A 21,201-nucleotide genomic window follows, 5' to 3' on the forward strand; every position below is an offset into this window, starting at 1 on the left:
TTTGATAAGTCCATAGTGAAACGAGTTGTTTGTTTATGTTTTTCCGTTCAGTCAGTCAGTACGTTGTGCTGCTGTGTGGCTACTGGCTAGCTGACAGTTGATAATTGGTCTCTCTGGCATTAAGTTGAAAATCTCTGTAGGTACCCTAACTTTTATTAGTGTGCGCTCCTTGATTTATGGGGCCATAAACATGACACCAACAGATTATTAAAGAGGAGATATTCCTCTACAAAACGATGCCTTTTTCGGAATTCTTACTATAAAATTTCTTTCATGTTTCTTTCACTGAAGTTTTCAAGTTGGATTTTTTTTTAGAAAAACCACTTATAACCTTTTAATAACCTCACCATGTTATTAAGTGACCTTTTTTCTTTAAAATGATACCATTTTTATATACTTAGAGACTCACAATATGAAGCGCAACAAATTTGAAAAACATCAACATTTTTTTTGTGTAAAAAATAAAGCGACATTTACCAAAATTAGAGGCATAACTTGAAAAATCCTGAAAAAAAAAACTATTAAAGACACAAGAAAAAGAATTATATATCTATAAGGACAAAAAATTAAATTTTATTTAAATCAAAACCCATATCAAAATAACCCAAAAAACAAACGAGATATCGCAAGTTGAAGTTAAGGGAAATTTTACTTTATTTACTAGTTTTCGCACCCAAACTAGGCCAGTTTGGGATACCTAATAAGAGCCCCGAGTAATGTAATTTGGCAAGAAAATGACATCTGAAAGGAATTGCCAGGCAGGGTTTTCTTATTCAAACAAACCGTTTTTCGGATCTGCGCGCACTTTCAAACTGGTCAGCCAGCCTCCCGGTCGGTTAGATTGAGAAAACGATTTAACCATCCTAATCGTTGCCGATCATTCCCGAAGATAAGCTGCCCTGATATCGGAACCACAGCCAAGTCGCCATATTACCAGTTAGACACTCACTCCCTTCGTTTGACTGTGCAGTTATTTTGAACATTGGAAACAGGATAAAGATTTTTATTATCTATATATAGAAAACAGTGTTCTGTTTTATTTTACAAGTGTACCAGCATCTCCGGTCGTCCGTGTGTTTAACCTTTTCCTTGCAGGGGTGAGACGTCGCTGCCTTATCACTTAAAGAAACACAACGTGGGGTGGGGCAGTGTATGGTCACTTCACTGGAGGAACTCGAGCTCTCTAGCGCCTGCGCTGCGGACAGCGAAGGCAGAACGGTGGACGATTGTCGACGAGTCAACACTGACCACTCGACCAGAGGAGAACAACAACTTCCACGCGGAGATGGGGTGGTACATAAGTAATTCTAAATATGTACACAAATATTCAATAAAAACAGTTTAAAAGGTCACTGCCAAACTCAATATTCAGCAATCACACTTATTTCAAAATATTCACAGCAAGAACTTATCTAACATTAGAACAGTAGTCCAAATAATACAAAGATAGACTATTGCGTTTCAAAAGATGGTTAACACACAAGAACATCAGAGTCAGAAAAATTTCACAAAGAAGAACTTAAGATAATTTACAGCACTAAACTCGAAAACCTTTTAGCAAACGTAAATTTCGGATTCAAGAAAAAAAAAAAAAAGAGGACTTTCAGGGAATAGATTGTGGAGAAATGAACACCCTTCATTGTCAGAATGAACTAGTCGGAAAGAACTATAATTTTTTTTTCTTACTCTATAGAGTCACTGCTTACCAATGCCAGGAAGCCCACTCAAGTGTCAGGTGAGACAATACCATGATCAGGGATGGTGGAAATTGGGTAGAAACTATGGCTCAATAAGAACTTGTTTACATTGGACTTGAAAATGACCATGTTACAGTCATCTAGGAAGCAACTCTGTGGTATTGTGCTCTACAGACAAGCAGTTCTAGGAAAAAAGCTTTGCTCATGAAATTTTTTAGTTTTAGGCACAGATAATGTTTTACAAATTGATGACAAATGTTTTGGGTGGAGGTATAGAGTGAAAGTCAAGAATCTGCCATAAAAATGATGACAGAACAGAGATAAACCCACAAAATCTCTTCTGTGCGAAAGAGCTTTCAGTTCTTTCTTTGCATACCTAACACGAAACATTTCATGACCAGAGTTTCCTGCCAGGACTTATCCATTTGTGAAACATGTTGCCACAAGATTACTTCCCTGATAGCTACAGCATGGTCTTCAACTCTAATATTAATAAACACTTGTCATAAGCAGTCATCATAAGACTTCAAATTTTATAATTTGTTCCAGTCATTTTCAATCCTCTTATTATATTCATCATCATGCAACTGTAAATCTATCCATCTATCTATAACACTTATGCTCAAGTCACTTTCAGCCTTGGCAAGTATTGCACTAACATACTGTGGAAAAAGATAGAAACAATTGGTTGACGTGGCAGAGGCTCTGATCATAGATGCTGAGAGTGTAACGCATGCATGTATAAAAAAAAAAAAAAAAAATCATATATATCTCACACAAAAAAAAAAAGAAAAGAAATTAAGTTACCTATGAATTTTAATCTCAAATTAATTTGGCCATGGATTTGTTTGAACAATACAAATCATTAGATAGAAAATTGCATAAAGAATTAAATTATTTCTGTCTTAGTCTTTGCAAGATGATTGTGTTTAGGTGTTCAATAGAAGTATTTTTCTGTAAGAAACTACTTACTATATGGAGGGTTCAACTTGTCCGAAAGTGTATGCAAAGATATGTAGTGTATACAACAGACAAGCATTTGAATGCAGAAGAATAATTCTGTGTTTGCACTCCTGTAGGAAGCTGAAAAAAATGAAAAATAAATAATATGGAGAAAAGCTTTCAAGGGAAATAAAAAAAAAAAAAAAAAAAAAAAAAAATGTTAATAACTGAATTTTATATATAATGTTAGATTAAATACAAAAGAGGAAAATTTCATTAGAATTTACAGATTAGAATTAGAGTGATGTATTCAAGATGTGACACCATAGACAGGAAGTACAAAGTGACACCTAGAAAGGAAGAAAGCAAAAGTCAATCAAGCTGACTAGATTCTGACATCTTTTTCGAAACTCCGACAGTTGACCAGATATTCGAAACCACATCTATATATATATAAAAGCGAAAATGTATGTGTGTATATATGTTCGCTTTTCCTCGATGTCCACGAAAGGCTTCTTTCAAAGAAGCGCTTGCTCAGTTCACAACTTCTTAAAACTTTATATCATCTATAAATTGTAATATCTCAGAGTTATCCGTGGAGCTCGCCTGTCTATTTAATTTTATTGAGTTTCAAACATTAATTATTCCACATTTCCCCACATCGGCACGCGTTACATTCGGTTTTCGGTATAAAAAAAAGCGCAACTCGACTAATCACAGGCCGAAAGCCAGTTGTCTCAAGAGAGCTAAGTAACGTTTGTTCAATGTCGACTTTGGACTGTAGCTTTCATTTCGCTACTCCTAATAAACAGGGAGCGGGTTTTTAAAAACAAACAAACCCATTTATTCAAAACTGTCCCGCACAAAATCGTAACTGCTGAATACCTATCGCCGTCACGTCAATCAAAAACGCGCACCTGTTTGTTTTTTTTAACACTTTACTATTTTCCAACTGCGTGTCGTCAACGCTTCGGGTTTTTTTCACATACCCCGAAAAACACCCGGGCAACGCCGGGTACCCCTCGTACCATTCGGTTTTCGGTATGAACAAAAAGCGAAACTCGACTCTAATCACAGGCCCAGAGCCAGTGAACGTTTGGTCAATGTCGACTTCGTCATATCAGACGGGGGAGCGGGTTTTTAAAAACAAACAAACCGATTTATTGACCTCATTAAAAGCTGTCCCGCACAAAATTCTAACTGCTGAATACCTATCGCAGTCACGTCAATCAAAACCGAGCACCTGTTTTATTTTTTCACACTATTTTCCAACTGCGCGTCGTAAAAGCTTCGTTTTTTTTTTGTTTTTTCACGGGCACCTGATTTTTTTTCACACACACCTACAAACACCCGGGCAACGCCGGGTACCCCTCGCTAGTCTATATATATATATATATATATATATATAAGCGAAAATGTATGCATGCATGTCTGTGTCTGCTAAAAACTTTTGACCAACGGAACAAAAATTCACAAACTTGGTATCATATTAAAGCCCCACCCTCCGGACGACAAATATCGAAAAATTAGCCCAAAAGGACCATCAGAAGTGCGTCAACTGATCGATTTTCTGCAGGGGGGGGGGGCCCAAAAAAATGACATTTTAATGTTAAACATTACATATTTTTAAATCAATTTATAACTGCCCCCAAAAATACGGGCGCCAACTCTTCTACATACAGTATGCACGGGGCTGTTTATTTTGGGTCAACTTGTATTTAAAACCTGCTGAGTCATGTCACGTGATCTTGACGTCAGCAAGCTCTAATGGCAGTCTGAATTTAAAAATTGTTATCGGTAATTTTTTTTTACAGATCTCACACAAGCTAAACTATGAACTTCTACGCTATGACAACGTTACCAAAGTTATTAGCACATTCAAAATAGTTAGATACGATAGTTAAACGAATAATAACAAGCCAAAAATGTAAAAATAAGTAAAAAAAAAAATACGCTTCCAAAAAAAATATTAACGATCGAAGTTTTTACAAAAAAAAAAAAATAAAACAGCCAGACGCCATTTTCTTTTTTAGTAACAGTCTTTAGAGTAAGGAAGACGAAGTGAGAGAGAGAGAGATGCAAACAAAGACAGAGAGGGACGCAAACAGAGAGAGAGAGAGAGAGAGAGAGATAGAAAGAAAATATTAACTTTTTCAACCCGAAATCGACAGTTTTCGACTGGGGGGGGGGGGTCAACAACGCATGCTTCAGATGACGTCATGACCTGATTTACTTTAAATAGTTGAAAACAAATTTCAGATGCGTCGGTTTAGCCCAGGTAGTTAAGGCCTTGGTTCATTATCTGAACGTTTTGGGTTCAAATCGTGGTGTGAGATGTTTTTGTTTTTTTCGATTTTTTAAACTTAAATATTGAACCCTGTATTATTTAAGCCATTTTTCACGTAACGTTAGTTTTCCTGTTTTTTTTACTTCGCTTATTCTTAGCGACACCTAAAAACACCCGGGTACCCACCGATTTTTAAAATTTTAATATCGAAAAAGGCTTATTTAAGCTATTTTTCACGTGTTCGTTTTTCTGTTTTCATCGTTCGTTTGCCTTACGTTAGTTTTTTTTGTGTTTTTTTTCGATGTTTTTGGAGAACAATTTTTTAATAGAATATATTTGTTTTTTTTTTTCGAGTCAGTTTCCATTTAGTTGGGACTCTAACAGGTACTACCATTCTGGGTCAGAGTGGACCTGAGAGCAATGGCCATTAAAGGATGGCTCTACACTCAAGCTGGGGCCTCAACATCCGATATAATTTAAGGTCATATTGAAAAGACAAAAACCAAAAAGTGCTTATACATCAGTCTGACTGCCATATATTGCACCTCACACTTCGAAGAATATTCTGATTTTTTTAGTAAGTGAAAGTTTGTTATTTGTGTGAGCCCACGTGACCCTACCAACAGGCCACCGACCTCTGTCGTGTGTGCCGTGGATTTTTTATTCATCTTACCTTATGGCCATATCATCATTTTCTCACTGGTGATTGTTGATGAGGACGCACCTGGGTCCACAAGTGTAAAAATAAAACAAAACGCATGCAAATGCTGATGCTTCACATATATTGGTTGGAATCTGGATGTGTGTGAAATTGCCCTCTACATGCTGAGGTTTACATTTATATCTACTGTCGAGGCCATTTGCATCACTTAGTGGATTAATTCATTTGTTTGCTCTAGGACACTCAATCTGGTTCAAACCATGATCTGTCTTCAGTGGTGTTAAACTCCAACTGCTGTCCACCTCAGAGTTCAGGCCTTAACTTACTAAACAACCAACTGACCTCCACCCCACCGTCAAGTGTTGTTTCTATTGTTTGATCCTTAGTTCATTGTTCAATCATTTTGCTATCGCTTTTTGTCACCCTAATTTAAACCTACTCTTATTTCTCTTTATCTGTGTTAAATTCCTATCCATTGTCTATTGATAAGTTTTTTATTACTCGCTAAACCTACTTCCTTTTCTTTTGTCATTTATCCTCCTCTCCAGCACTTAACCTCAGTCGAACATAGTGACACAATCTGTAAGGTAGGCACCATAATAAAAAGATGAAGCTTTTTTTTTTTTTTTTTTTTTTTTTTTTTTTTTTACATTGCACTGACTAGATTCAACTATGCTCAAAACATTGATATCTGCTACCTTTATATTAGTAAAAAAGGTTGTCTGCGCTGAACGGACATGCATTGCACACAAAACAAAAATCTTACACCAAGATCTCAAATTCCTATAAAGCTTTTGGTAGAAGAAATCAATCTGTGAAAGATGAACAGGAAAAACACAAGCCAAAATCTTATCTGAGCCTTACTTTTCCGTCTATAATATAAATCTCATCTGTGTTTAAATGTATGCATGTTTGTCTCGCAAAAACTTTTGACAGAAGCAACAGATTTTCAGGAGATCAGTATCAATTTGAAGCTCAGCCCTTTGGACAACAAATATCAAAAAATTGGCCGAAAAAATTCCTTCATTCTCAACTTCGCAATTTTCTACAGGAAGGGTCGGTTTTTCGCTGACATTTCAACCCTCACACCCATGATGTCGCATAAAAGGTGTTATTTCGACCGCCTGTGACGTCACAACCACAGTAAGCAGATTGATAAGAGTTTTTTTTTTTTTTTTCTGGCGTGTTATGGGTTTGAGCCTGCTTACTATTTTTTTTTTTTTTTTTTTTTTTTTTGCTCGCAATTTTACTTTTTTTGCTCAACTAACACCCTTACACACACCACTTTCTTTTCCGCCTTCGTGTCACGGGTTCAAGCCTGCCTTCCTACAACTTTTTTTTTTTTGCTTAACACACCTCCAAACACCCAGACGACGCCAGGCACCCAGGCTAGTATTGTATAAAGTATATGCAATGGAAATGTTGATAACTGAAAAATATTGCATGGTGGTTACTCTTGTTAAAGAGCGTGAACATTTAAAAAACAAAAGGAATTTTTATGTAACTACTAAACTCAAGTTCATTCTTATCATGTTTTCCTTGGCATCCTTCGGAACTTAACCTGCTCCCTTAACTATTCTACTAAGCGGTGAATTTCAGATTAAAATCTTACCTTTGCAAAGTAGGAAAAACACCCAACAACGTTTCTTTACTAGTTTTACATCTTGATCTCTGCAGAAAAAAAAGGATAAAAAAAAAAGGATAAAAGAAAAAAAAAAATGGCCAGGTTAAACTATGGCATAAAAATTATGTTTTAAAACAACCACAATTAAATGTATCAAAAAGTTCAGGAGATCAAAATGCTGAATGATGGGACGATTCCAATATTTTTTTCTCTAATTCAAATACAATTATTGATTCTGTTCTAAATGTACGATTTCACTACAATTACGAATTCTTTTTAAATCTCTAAATATTTAGTTATTGTTCTTGATCCCCCGACAAAAAGGAGGTTGGACCTGTAAATTCACCCATGTCCGTTCATCCGTTCGTACTTTTCGATAACTATGCCTTGGAATTTTAAAAATTTTCCACAAACATTAAACATGAGTAAAAAAAAAAAAAAAGTAACAGAACAGATTTTCAAGAAATTTGGGTGCTTTACTTGGGGGGGGGGGGGGGGGGTTCATTTTTTTTTCAGATTACCAGAAAAATCCATGTAATATGTGCATATATTTTCACTAATGCAAAACACACTAAAAGGGGGAATCAATAGATTTTAGTTTTACCTGTTTAAATGCAATAAATATTAATACCAGCAATATAAAATTTAAAAAAAAAAAAAATCGTTTTTGCATTAGAAATAAAATTTTTTTAGATTCAGATACATGACACTATTTTTCCTATTTCAATAATCGTCCCAACCCTAATCCATCAACTAAGGAAGATCTGCAGCAAATCTGCAAACTCATAGAAGAAATTAACATTGAAAATGAGAGCATGAAACCTTGTTCTAGCAGAGAAACAATCTAAAATATGTTTTTTGGTCGGTCAATTCTACTAAAATACTCAATCGCGATTGGTTACCAAAACTGGACTTTAACTGATCAGAAAGACTGACTGGAATCTGAGTATCTCCTAGCATTATGGCTGCACAAGCAAGAACCCAAGCATAGTCAGCAGTTCCAGAATCAACTTCCCCACACAAACTCATCAGGCACAACACTATTACAGACTTAACACTAAATCTAACCTTGCTTGTTAGACTATAGATTCTTGGCAAGCGCAAGAAACAATCGTGGACTACTAAACACAACAACAGCTTATACACAATCTCACTCAAACAAGTGCACATGCATAACAGCACGTTCTTCATTTAGACACTGAACTCTTTATTTTTGGTTGTTCTAACAAATTGTAAATAAATTCAATTTATAAATAGAATTTTTTATTATTTTTATTTTGTCTTTTCCACGAAAAGAGAACGTTAAATCATAACGTCAAGTTGACAGTTTTTGATGACAAATTAAAAATATTCATTATATTCAAAAACATATTTAAGCAGAGTAGAAAGTGGACCTCATAATTTTCACTTCCCTTATTTTGTCCTCTAGTTCTCATATTTCATGAGCGAGATTTCTGACAAAGGGGGAAGAATTGCTGTTTTAGGGGGAAGAATATATCTGTCTAACACTTATTAAATTTATTAAGTTATAGTTTTTTTTTTTTAGTGCTTTACATCAAGTGGTTTTATGCCTTGTTTGGAAAGATTTTCATTAAAAAATTTTTTTTAAAAATGCATACTATCCAGGATTTCAAGTTTAGCATGCACAGATTAAATAATACTTACATTGACACATTTTGGCTCTGTTTATATACATCTTCAAATATTCTGTAATTAAAAAATAAAAATCATAAATAAAAAATATAATTGAAAAATTATGACTAAAATTTATGCAAACACCGATATTGTGGTAATACATGGATTAACAAACCTTTCAAATTTGTAGAACATGGCATTTGAAACGCAATAATGTTTCCCCAATTGCTGCAAGTGATCTTTAACTGATTTACTGCTGTTTTGGATATCACGAAGGCTTTTTTGCATACAGGTGAAGAAATCTTGGAAACTGAAAAATATATAAATCGTATCACGTAATTGAAAAAAGTTATTAGCAAAAAAAAAAAAAAAAGTACACATAAAAATTAAATTTATATGAATTAGTTTAATTCTGGATCCTTTGGACTACTTTAGTGTTACTTTCACATTTCTGTCAATGTAACCTTCGACCTTCAAGTGCATCTTGTCGAACTCAGGAATCTGCACAGAAGTACTTGAATGATGATGGTTTAATCCTTAGTGCAGGTAACACTCAAAATGTAGCATAGCAGGGGATTCATATAACAGGACGGATAACAAGACATTGTTTATATAACTGCGTATACGGCAATGATGACAATTACTTGTAAAGTGTATATTATTAATAGAGTTACAAAGTTCATATTTATAATAGGAGGCTGATATAAAGAGAAACATAGTTCTTTTAAATGCAGAGGGAGATACATTATTGATGGGGACAGACACTTTGGAAGGGGGCTTATAAAAAGTTCTTTTACAAGATGAAGACGAACCACATTACCTTGTGGTTGAAATGACTATGAAGACAAAGACATTTATTCCACATGGTGATGAGAATGGTCAAGTATTCGATGCCGCGTTAAGTTCCTACATTTTGTTCTCGCCTCTGCCCCGCTTCCGAAAGGGGCTTAGGCTAACTCCTCCTCTGACAGTTCCAAACTCAACTCCTGAACTAGACTGATTTCTAACTAACTGAATATATCTTTCTTTGTGACGTCAGAATGTGCTCAAACATGTGAATTTTTTGTGGATTTTACATATTACATGTCTTCAACAGGTTTCTGGCAACACAAAGACATTCCTAATTTCCATTGTCCTATTCTCCTACTCTGACCTAACTAGTTGCATAGTTATTTCTAATATAATGAACAATTCTCTCCATTCCTATCATTGTATCTAAATAGCAATGCGTATTTTTAAATTTTGATCGAGTTCGATTCCAGAATTTTCTTTTAATAAATATTTTCAATCCTATTTACTTTGTTTCTAATTGCCGAGAGCTGTCCTCAATATGCAACAAAAATATACTTGCTAATTAAGTATGCTAACCAGTCATGGCTGATCGAACGAGAGCATGTTATCTCTGTGGATTAAATAAAGGATCCTATCCGAAATTCTGTGCAGATTCTGAGTTTGATAAAAAGATAAACCTAAAGAAGGTTAGAAGTTACATCAACCAAAATGTTAAACTTAAGATGAGAACAGTAAAAAAAAAATAAAAATCTAAATAATTCTCATCTCAAAAATTCAGAAACGACTTAATTCTGTCATTGTTCTTACTTTCTGTTACCAAATTTATTAAAATGGCAACCGTCCAGCTTTAAGAATAAAAATTCTTGAATCGATAGTATCTAAAGTGAGGCCAAGTAGAATTATAGAAGGGATTAACTATTGTACATAAACAAAACTGTTAAATTACAATTGTGGTCATAGAGTTTTATCATTTGAGTAAAAATAAAATCGGACGTGTGCACAAATTTTGTCAACATACAAGTTTATTTACAATTCACTGATGGCCATTGACAAAAGATGGAACACAATTGCGTTTTGCAGTAAGGGTGTGTGTGGGTGTCAGACGATGGCGGAACTTGTCACTCACACTGGACAATTATCGCTCTCCTCTCTTTACCTCTCTCCTTGTTTATGCTATGAGTGTCTTATAAAGACATTAACTGATATTCATGAAATGTAAATACTTAAAATATTTAATTGTTCTTTATTTTGTGTTAAGCAATTCTAACTCCCTAACCTGGATTGTAAGCCTTTCTTTGTTTTTGGTGAGAGTTACAATTCAGGTCATTTTTATGGGATACAAGAATGTAGATCAAAGTCCATCTGAAATGTGCATGTGTGCACACCTCAGATTTTATCAGCGTGGTTCCTTCTCAATCAAGATAGGAACAAGAAACTGGCGCATGAAAGTTTAAAAAGTTATAACGCCAAAGCTCAGGAATGTACAATATTCTATAACAGGAGTTATGTTAAGTTGGTTTAAAAAAAAAAAACAAAAAAAAAACTTGAACTTCACTCTTCATTAATAGCTTACTTCCTACAAAATCAATCTTTGATTTTGATTAGTTCTTTTGGTGGATCCTTGCTATCTGTTAAGAATAATAAAAATAAAGAAAAAATATAAAATTTATGAAGTTTGTTGCATTGTAAATTCTAGGTTGATTTATAGAAACTGGTGCTAATCGATCAGGTCGTTTGAAGATGCCTACTTCATTGATAATATTTCTTTTTCACTTGCAAAACTTAATGTTCTGCAAAGTCAAAAACAAAATGAACAATTTTCCTCTATCAAACCAAGTACCACAAATAACTTGAAGCATTAAAAAAAAAAAAAATTACCAAAATGACTGGATTCAGAATTAAACAACCCAAAAAGGGTTGATATGCCATTAAACAAATCAAGTAAACAATTTATAGAACGCAAATTAATTAAAGCAGGAAATAAAATATCCCTTTTCAAAACTAATATATAAATATCAAGTTTCATCAGATGTCTTGCTGGTTTAGCATGCCGAGAACAAATTCAAAAGGCATTTCCATGAATAGTGGTGATGGAGACATGCTTGTCAAGCAAAGTCAATTCATGATGGTTGCAAATGATGCGCACCATTAACAGGTAAAATAAAAAATGTAATTCAATTTAATTTCTTCAGGAAAATAATTTAACCAGATCTGAATTATTTTTGTATGGGCACAATCTTAAAAAAAAAAAAAAAAAAAAAAAAAAAAAAAAAAAAAAAGACATAACTGTATATATTTCTCTTAGGAATAAAAACAATTGCATGTATTACAATGTATTAAATAAGAAAAAGAATCTGAACAGGATATAATATAAAGATAAATTTGCTGTCAAATTCTTGAAAATATAACTAATAGTTTGTACATGGAGTAGCAAAGAGATGGACACACGAAATTAGACAATTTTCCATCTCGACATACTTACTGGACATTGGTGCTTACTAATAAGTCTGTAATGGTCAATTGTGGAGGATTTCCATATGGTGACCTGAAATAATATTAAAGGAAAACTTCAGAATAAATACATTGTACGAGGGACAATAACAAGTCAGTATGAAAGTCCTATTCAAAATTAGTAAATACGATACTTGTACAGTTTTATTAAGACATTAAAAAAATGAAAACATCGAAAAATGTTATATTGCATGTATCCATTACGGAATGGAGTTCTCAAAAAAAAAAAAAAAAAAAAAAAAAAAAAAAAATTCACTTAATTTTCAAGTACTTTTTTTTTTTTTTTTTTTTTTTTTACAGTGAAAAAACAATTTATGATACCAAGCAAAAAGTTCAATTTTTAGGAAGAAAAGCTAGTATTAAAGATGGGGAGGGAGTGTGTGTTTTAAACCGAGTTATCTCCCCATGGCATGTTCAAAAAATTCAAAGATGGCTACCTTCAACACCGTCATAAAAACATGTTTTTCCGCAGTAAAAAAAAAAAAAAAAAAAAAAACTACCTCGATCAAATTAAGTAAAAATTTTTTTTTCGGGGATCTTCCAGTCCAAAATGGATTTGTACAATATATAAATCTTTTTCAATATTTTCATTTTAATTATCTTGATTAAACTGTACAAGTACCGTAAATACAATAAAATTTAGATTATCCTTATGAGAGATTTATAATAGTATCTTCTGTTCTTACTGACTTTAGCCAAAAGCATGTTTCTCTTACAACACTGGTACATAAAAATAATGAACATTACTTTGTGCTATGTTCCTTTTAAATTAATGTTCGTTTGAACACACATACCATGTATGCATACACGCCATTATAGTAAATTAAAAAATTAAAAAAAAAAAAGCATCCAAATCTTACCGACTGTCAATTAATGCTATGTACAGAGAACAGGTAAACCAGGTAATTCGTTTTTCCTGAAAGTACAAAATACGAATTTCATAAGTATTATAAAATATAATATAAAATATATATAAATAGAAGTTTTTGGAATTTTGAATCATAAAAATAGATGGCCTTGACAATCAGACCTCTATTTTCCACTGCCTCCATTTCATAACAGTGGCCAATATATATACACACACACACACACACACACACACACATACAGAGAGAGGTGTGTGTGAGGTACCTTCAATAATTTTTCAGACTTTTTTTTTTCTACCGGCATTTAAAATTGTTGTAGACTCTTGAAAATTCAGTATGTTATTGGTATACATTCTATGAGGTGACTGACCAATTTCTAGGATTTCAGATTCAAATTAAAAGCTACAGCAGGAATTGGAATACACCCTACTAAAGCCTGATTGTCACAGCTGGCGAATTTCAAAAATGCAATCTGGACGTGAAGACACTTTAGAAACACAATATGCAATAAAATTGTGTTTTAAAATCGGAAAAATACAACAGCAAACGTATGGAATGCTTCAAACTGCTTTTGGACCATCTTGCATGAATAGAGCATCAGTTTTTGATGAACTAAGAAATTCAAGGAAGGCAGGGAGGCTGTGAGGGATGAGGTGTGGGAGGAGTAAGGAAGTCAGAACACCAGAGTTGATTGGCCAAATAAAGAATTTCATGGTTAAGGACTATCATGTATCTATTAGTACACAATTTATGTCAGTGTGAGAATTGTACAGAAAATTATTTGTGAGGAACTAAAGATGCTCAGAGAAGATGAGAAAAAGACATTGTCATGATGAAGATGGGCATCAAGACAGTTCCTCACCCTTCCTACAGTCCAAACCTTGTTCCCTGTGACTATTCTCTAAGCTCAAGTAAAACTTTAGAAGCTGCTGTTACAAGACAATTGAGATTAAAGAGGCTATGACGAGGGTCATTGACATGCTCACACAAGAGGACTTCCATGGGGCCCTGCAGAAGCTGTTGGAACGGTACGACAAGTGTATCACAGCCGAAGGAGATTACTTCAAAAGTGAACTAGAGTTTCATGTGTGTATTATCAATAAAAGTGCCCATATGCAAAAAGTCTGGAAATATATTTAAGACCCCTCATATACAGTCATCTCGTCACATGATAAAATCATGCCTGTATTATTATTTGAATTATTTAGACTACTGTTCTCATCTTGCAGGTAATTCTCACGTTTCGATCAATTTAACTTCCAACCTTTTTCAGGAAGAACATATCGAATCACATATTCTGCAGGAATTTCAATCAGAACCATTAATTTAATCCATAGGAGTAGTTTGATCTTATTCCATCAGCCATGACCGGGTAGGAGTGAAGTAATTTGCAAAGACCTGTGGCATAATAAAGTACTTGGTAAAATTTAGTTCCAAGTGACACTTTTCTGGAGGTTGAAAGTTCAATCCTGAAAGTTCAATGAAAGGATCGCTTGAAATTCCGTACAGATTCCAGAGTTTGACAAGATGTACCTAAAGGTCAAATGTTACAGGTTAAAACATTGTGTAAATAACAAGAGAACAACAGTTCAAATAATCCAAATAATCAATTCTTATCTAAACAAATTCAGAAACATAATATCAACCATTTTCGGGTTATTTAATGCCGAATCCAGTCACTTTGGTAAAAGTTTTTATAAAGTTCTTTATATATTTATTCATAGGGTTCGGTTTAGTAGTTTTGTAGGAGGAAACTTTTTGTCTTTAGAACAGGATTGAGTTTTTAAAAGAGAAATGTAAAAGACAACATCAATATTTGGTGCATTTTAGGTTAGAAAGCCAGTATCTTCAGATTGGCCTGATCTGGTAGTACCAGTAATCTAAGCACAAACTATGTGCCAAGTTCAAGTTTTTGAAAACCAACATGAAGCAGAAGAGCTTTCAGGGAAACAGGATAGACGAAAGTCCTGACCAGCAGTGCTCACCATCGCAGGTTGTTGTCAATGGGTTGACAAGAGATGCAGTCGGTTGCAAGGCAGAGTGATATCTATCGAAGAATATCTGGACGATATGGTGTTACTTCTTGTCCAATTAAAGGCAAGTCCTGTACAGGGTCTTATTTTGCATTCTTTGTGAGGACCTGTGCTGCATAGTGGGAGTGCATTTTAACATGTTCACTCTTGCTAGTTCTTAAAGTTTAGAACAGCCATCTCCATAGCGTAATGTTAGATGTAAATGTTATGTTGAATAGTCAAGGTCGTGTATATCACAAATCCCAAGAATGCAGCGAATGAAAGACGTCAAAAAGAATTGAAATTTCGAAAGGATAAATTTGGATAAAACAAATGAAGCTGATGACAATCTAACATCATTCAAAAACAATTGAAATTTTAAACGGACAATTTTAATAAATCAATGCAGAGTACAGTTGCATCCAATAGAAGCTCGGAATCACTTGTCAAAAAAGAGAGAGAGAGAGAAAGAGAGACGGCAGAGGTCACATGTGATTACATAAGTGTCTGGATTTTTTTTTTTTTTTTTTAGCAAGCAGAGGATAAGAGTCAATTGCTGAATTCCTGCGTCTTCCTGCAAGCTCATTATCCCTCTCGACTCATCGCCGCTTACTACAAAAAACTCAAAGCTATCATTATATTTTTCTAAATGAAGTGTTGTCATACTCTTAAGAACGGTTGTAATATTTTGATCTTTCTGCGGGTTCAGAAGAAAGACAGGGCTTGTGGTGTGCGTCTTTATGGAAAAATTAATTTTTACTCTGTTATTGAATCCTAAGATGCTTAGGCTGAAGTCAGCTGCGTTGCAACCACCTGCAGTGGTATGGACATATTAGACAGCATCTTATAAAAAAACTATATTTGTCTGCATCTGAAATCGGCGCTCAACATTGGTTACAATTCGCTGCTATTACTGCAAGATAATGGATTTCTCTTTACAATCACTTAGAGAAAAAGAAAAAAAAAAAAGTAATGTTTTACTTTAAGAAATCTTGTAATGACACTCGTTTCTACTGAACAGGCCGGCAAATCAAGACAAACATCTTCCAACCGAACACAATCCGTCAGCTCAGTGCTCATCTGTTTCAAAAGCATAAAAACCTAACTGATATTTCTACAGATATCACTTGTACCACAGCATAAAACCACTCAAGATTATCAGCTGTTAATATATGGACATAAAAACCTGACCGAACATGAGGTTCACTATCTCATATGAACATTACTTTTGGAAAATCTAAAGTGGACTATAATAACAGCAAAGGTGGGTTAATTGGTTTTCTTCAGTTCTCAGAGAAAGGAGCATTTGGGCCCTAAGCTGATGCTTTGATTTGGTTGGGCTCATAATTCCGATAAGTCTTATTTGGTAGAAAAGTATTATTGTAACCTCTAAAATAAAAAAAGTTTGAAAATATAGTTTATATTGAAAAATCCTTGTGTTGCAGCACCAACAGAAGCTCACATGGTATTCTTCAAAGACAGCAAGCAGATAACCATGGCCGGTGCAATGAAGCAAGCAGATATTCACACCCACATATTACTGAATAGTAATAAAACACCACGTTGGAGCATCACAACTAAAACTTGGTGAACAAGTCAGGAACTGACTGAAGTTGATCATAACAAATGATTCTATTGCATAAAGGATTGTGAATTTTATTAACAATTCCAGGAGTGGCCTGCCTTCCATTATCGGGTCCATATCAAATGGTGTTTTTTTTTTTTTTTTTTTTTTTAAGCTTCAGGGCCAGTGGCGTAGTGGAGAGAGGTGTTGAGTCTCTACGATTCCAAGTGAGCATTGTCTGAAGATAGCAGTTTCAATCCTACTCAAATAGGCCAAAGGATTAGTTTGCCAAAACGTGGTGAGACGACAACTATGGAAGGCAGTAATTATTCAGGATAAGTCACAAGACTCAGCATTTCTATTCCGTCGTAGTTAATCGCCTGAGGAAGAGTTGGCCAAAACATGGTGAAACAACAACAGCTATGAAGGTGAGGATAACAGTCCACAAAAAAAAAAATAAATAAATAAACGTGATATTTTTAAAGGTTACTCTATACATAGCTGGAAGATGGATGGCCGAACTTATCCCTATCAAGTTTATTAGCTAAAGACAGAAGACGGCACAAAGAGTCCATAATCTTGCACCACCGCCACTCCCTTAATATTTAATAGTATAGAAAAAAATATGGTGTTTATATAATATGCGGCACAGATGAAAAATCGCAGTTCCAAATTAACAGAAACTGATGAACATACATATCAGACAAAACTAGGAATCTTTACCAAAAATTAGGAAAAGTAGGATTTTAATTAAAAATAAAAACCAGTTCAATCATACTTTGCCAATCCACCATTAATAAGAGCAGAAATCCAATGAAGGAAAGGAAGATAAATCAGTGTTATTTAACCAAGTAATAATGAATGGTGGATCAGCAAAATATGAAAACTGATTTTTATCTTTAACTAGCCAGGGTGGCCGGCATAGCCTGGGAGTTTGTAGGTGTGTGTTGCGCAAAAAAAAAAAAAAAAAAAAAAAAAAAAATTTTAAATAAAAAGTTGTAGCAGGCAGGCAGGCAGGCTCAAATCCATACAGCAAAGACTTTTTTGCACATGCTTATGTGCAAAAAAAGTCTTTGCCATTGCGCCCATCGCCAAACCAGAAGTGACGTAGGTTTAAATTAAGACTAGATAATTGAAAAGAGAGGATGACTTTCGAGAATATTGGCGAAAAAAGCGACCCTCCCTCCCTGTAGAAAAGTGTCCAGTTGAGGGCGAAGGAATTAATGTTTTTGGCCAATTTTTCGATATTTGTTGTCCAAAGAATGATACCGAGCTCATGAAAATCCGTTGCTCCTTGTCAAAAGTTTTAGGCAGACATACATACATTTAAACAGACAAGTGAGATTTATATTATAGATTAAAATTCTATTTGATAACTTTTCCTAATTTATGGCGAGAATACCTATTTTTGCCGGATACCTAAGTATATCAAACAATTTTTACTTGGAATGTGATTTTCACCCGTAGCCCGTGCTGAACAAGCAAAGATATTTCAAAGAATTTTAAGACGTCTACAACTTTAGATTTTATGAATGTAAATTACAACTTACGTCAAAGAGTTTTGGTTCAGAGAGCCAGAGTTCTTCCCATTGGTCCTGAGCTTTCTTTTTAAGCGTCTCAGAAATGCTAAGCCTGGAACACAGTTCTGCAAACTCTTCTTTTAATTTTGACATTATGCTATTTCCTTGCAGAGTTCCATTACTGTGGGACGATTCCGGGTTCCAAGTAGGATTAAAAGAGAAAAATTTTGAAAATTAGAAAAAATATATCAATGCGTCATGTATATAATACACCTACAGGGTGTATATATATATATATAAAAAGATTTTTATCTTTTTTTTTTAAATCTAAAAAATTTTTTAAAAAACAAACATGTACTCACACTTCAAATAAACTCTTTATTCATGAACAGAGCAAAACAGAATAGCTTTAAATACAGAAGATAAATGCAATTAAAGAACCAATTTACTGTTTTTATCTCCTCCCCTTGTTTTTCGACTTTCTTTTATCTTCCCTATTTTTTCCTTTTTTTGACTCTTTAAGGATTCTAATAATTTCATAATTGCCTATATTTTTTCTGATTTACCCATAACCTACTTTTAATTACTATTTTTTCATTCATTCATTTCTAAATGTCATTAAGCCAGCTTTTTCTATATTTGCATTTTGTATGTTTCTGATGAGAAGCATTTAGCTTCGAAATCCCATGGCCTAAATAGGTTTTTTCATATATTTCCCCCTTAACTTTTCCTTATTGTTCTGATGATATAAAGTTATAATTTATTCCTCATCTCTAATATTTATATATATAGCATGAATTATTAGTTGACCAAGAATAAAAAAGTGCATGATCATTCTACGAGAGGGGGTGGAACGATAAAATTGTCACCCTAAAAAAAAAAAAAAAATAAATAAATAAATAAAATAAAATAAAAAAAAAAAAAAAAAAAACTGTTCTGTTTCTATTTGATGAAAACCGTTTTCCTTTCTTTTGTTGCAGACAATCTACTAGTTGACCAGTTGTGTACAAATCACAAGAACGATAGGAGCCTTAGACACAATGTTCAACAAGCAAGATCGGAGATGCGCCAGTGTATAACTCATGCTCTCTACCGATCCAAGTTATGACAACAGGACCATTGCCAGCAGCCTCAAAATGCATCACTGGATTGCCATGAATAACAGGAGCATGCCCAAGGTGATGAAAAAGTTTCCAGTCATGGTTATGGTCTTTGGTGTGGTTTCAAGTGAGGACCACCTCACATCTTCGAAGTTGGCTTAAAAGTCAACACCAAACTGTACCTGGATGTGCTGAAGAGTGTGGTGATCCCCTGGTGCAATTAGGTGGCCGTTAGCAGACCTTGGGTATAGCAGCAGGACTGCACCAACCTACAAGTTCAAAGACATCCAGGCTTGGCTTCAAAAGGAGTGCTACGACTTCGTACCCTTCTCTCACTGCCTCCTACCTCCTCCCCTGACCTGAACCCGCTGGACTACTTCGTTTGATCATCCATCGAGTACATAACCAACATGATTTCCCACAGCGCCATAGCTAACATGATCGCTGCAATCTCCCGAGCTTCTGCCGGCGCTTGTGGAAATTGCATGCTCCCAGTTCCAGACCTATAATGAGGCAGTGATTGAGGCTGAAAGCGGCTACATTGAACAAATGTCAGTTCTACTACATAATCAAGTTACCTGAATTGTTTTATTCAATAAGTTTTTAAAATAAAGCTCTAGTGTTGTTTTCTTTAGGGCAACACTTCATTCCACCCTGTATTTCAACACCCAACAAATATTAAAGTATAGTTTTGAAATAAAATATTGAAAGTCATGCACTTAACATGTGATCACATCCCAAATACAGCATCACTGATACATACTGTTAAAAAACTATAGAAAAAAAGATACCAAGTTCAAACCCATACTAATACCCTGCCTGATGACAATAAAACCATACAATGCAAAAATATGCGATGGACTTTGGGGGGGGGGGGCTAATCAAACAAAAACATTCAATGATATTTATTAATGAATGTCTAAATATATGTGAGTGTATTTTTGAAGATTTAAATTATTTTCATGCCATATTCCAAATAAAAAGCACACACAATCAAATCTGTTTACAACTGTTTCTAGACAATGTTCATTTTCAGTTTATACAACAGAATACAGATTTTATTTAAACAGCATTTTTTCTTCAGAACAGCATCAAAATTTGTACCCACAAAACTGTTGCTGCCGTTATTAGTCTGGAATCTTGCTGAAAACATTGATTGCCTAAAAACCATTCAAAGACATGCAACCAAGCAAATACTCTCGATCAGATATCTGCCATACTCTGAAAACTTTGCTTCCTACTAACCAATTTAGTAAATGCACAAAATTATTAATAATCTCATCAACAAGATCTTTTTTGATCTACGTGTCTAATATAGGTGAACATGCCTAAAAAGCCAGAAAACAGCACAACTTCGCTGGCTTTCAGATTCATATGTTCACACCCAGAATTGCTGAAGCATGAAATAAAATTTCGTTGTGAACATGTATTACAATGTATGCACTTTATGACTGAAAAATTTGCTGTCAGATTGAAAGATATTGCTGGGCAGAGGGTTTAGTCATGATTTAAGTGACACTGAATATCCTAGCTTGCTACAAAAAGTGACAAGTTGGATTTAGAGAAGTAGAAAACATCCATCTATTAAAATCTATTAAAATCAAATGTGACGTAACTCAAAATAAACTTAAAGGGGAAATAACTCTCATAGCTTAAATAAGCTTACTTCCAGTTTGAAAAGTAACTTGTCAACTATTTATAGTTGAAAATAAATCAACTTTAATATTTCTAAATAGAACAAAAACGATTCTATCAAATAATTAATAACATCGAGCTAATTATTAAAATAGATTTTATTTAATGTAATATGCAAATGAAGGTACTCATTCAATGTAATTGTTTTTGTTTGTTTTTAATACAGAGTATATATAGAAATCATACTGAAATAAAACTGTACATAAGTCCGTTTTCAGTATGAACATTAATTTGTGAACCTGTACCTTTTGTACATATTAATTACATTGTGAACAGACAGGAATATAACTTTATT

At 34.1% G+C, this 21,201-nt stretch overlaps 1 protein-coding gene across 2 annotated transcripts in view; it reads right to left on the bottom strand.

Moving 5' to 3' along the window:
- The window catches only part of LOC145297702 (retinoblastoma-associated protein-like), a 108,113-nt gene that overhangs the window by 73,067 nt on the left and 13,845 nt on the right, over positions 1-21,201 (bottom strand). For both annotated transcript variants that reach the window (XM_080143902.1, XM_080143903.1), the window contains exons 3-9: positions 18,142-18,292; positions 13,010-13,065; positions 12,121-12,183; positions 9,022-9,156; positions 8,877-8,918; positions 7,200-7,258; positions 2,670-2,780 (exon numbers count right to left, since the gene is read on the bottom strand). In XM_080143902.1, the coding sequence (XP_080000028.1) occupies positions 2,670-2,780; positions 7,200-7,258; positions 8,877-8,918; positions 9,022-9,156; positions 12,121-12,183; positions 13,010-13,065; positions 18,142-18,292 (617 nt within the window). The remainder of the gene's footprint in view (positions 1-2,669; positions 2,781-7,199; positions 7,259-8,876; positions 8,919-9,021; positions 9,157-12,120; positions 12,184-13,009; positions 13,066-18,141; positions 18,293-21,201) is intronic.

The sequence above is a fragment of the Euprymna scolopes genome, chromosome 18 (assembly GCF_053919585.1).
Source record: "Euprymna scolopes isolate OS-2025 chromosome 18, ASM5391958v1, whole genome shotgun sequence".
NCBI classification, from domain to species: Eukaryota; Metazoa; Mollusca; class Cephalopoda; order Sepiida; family Sepiolidae; genus Euprymna; species Euprymna scolopes.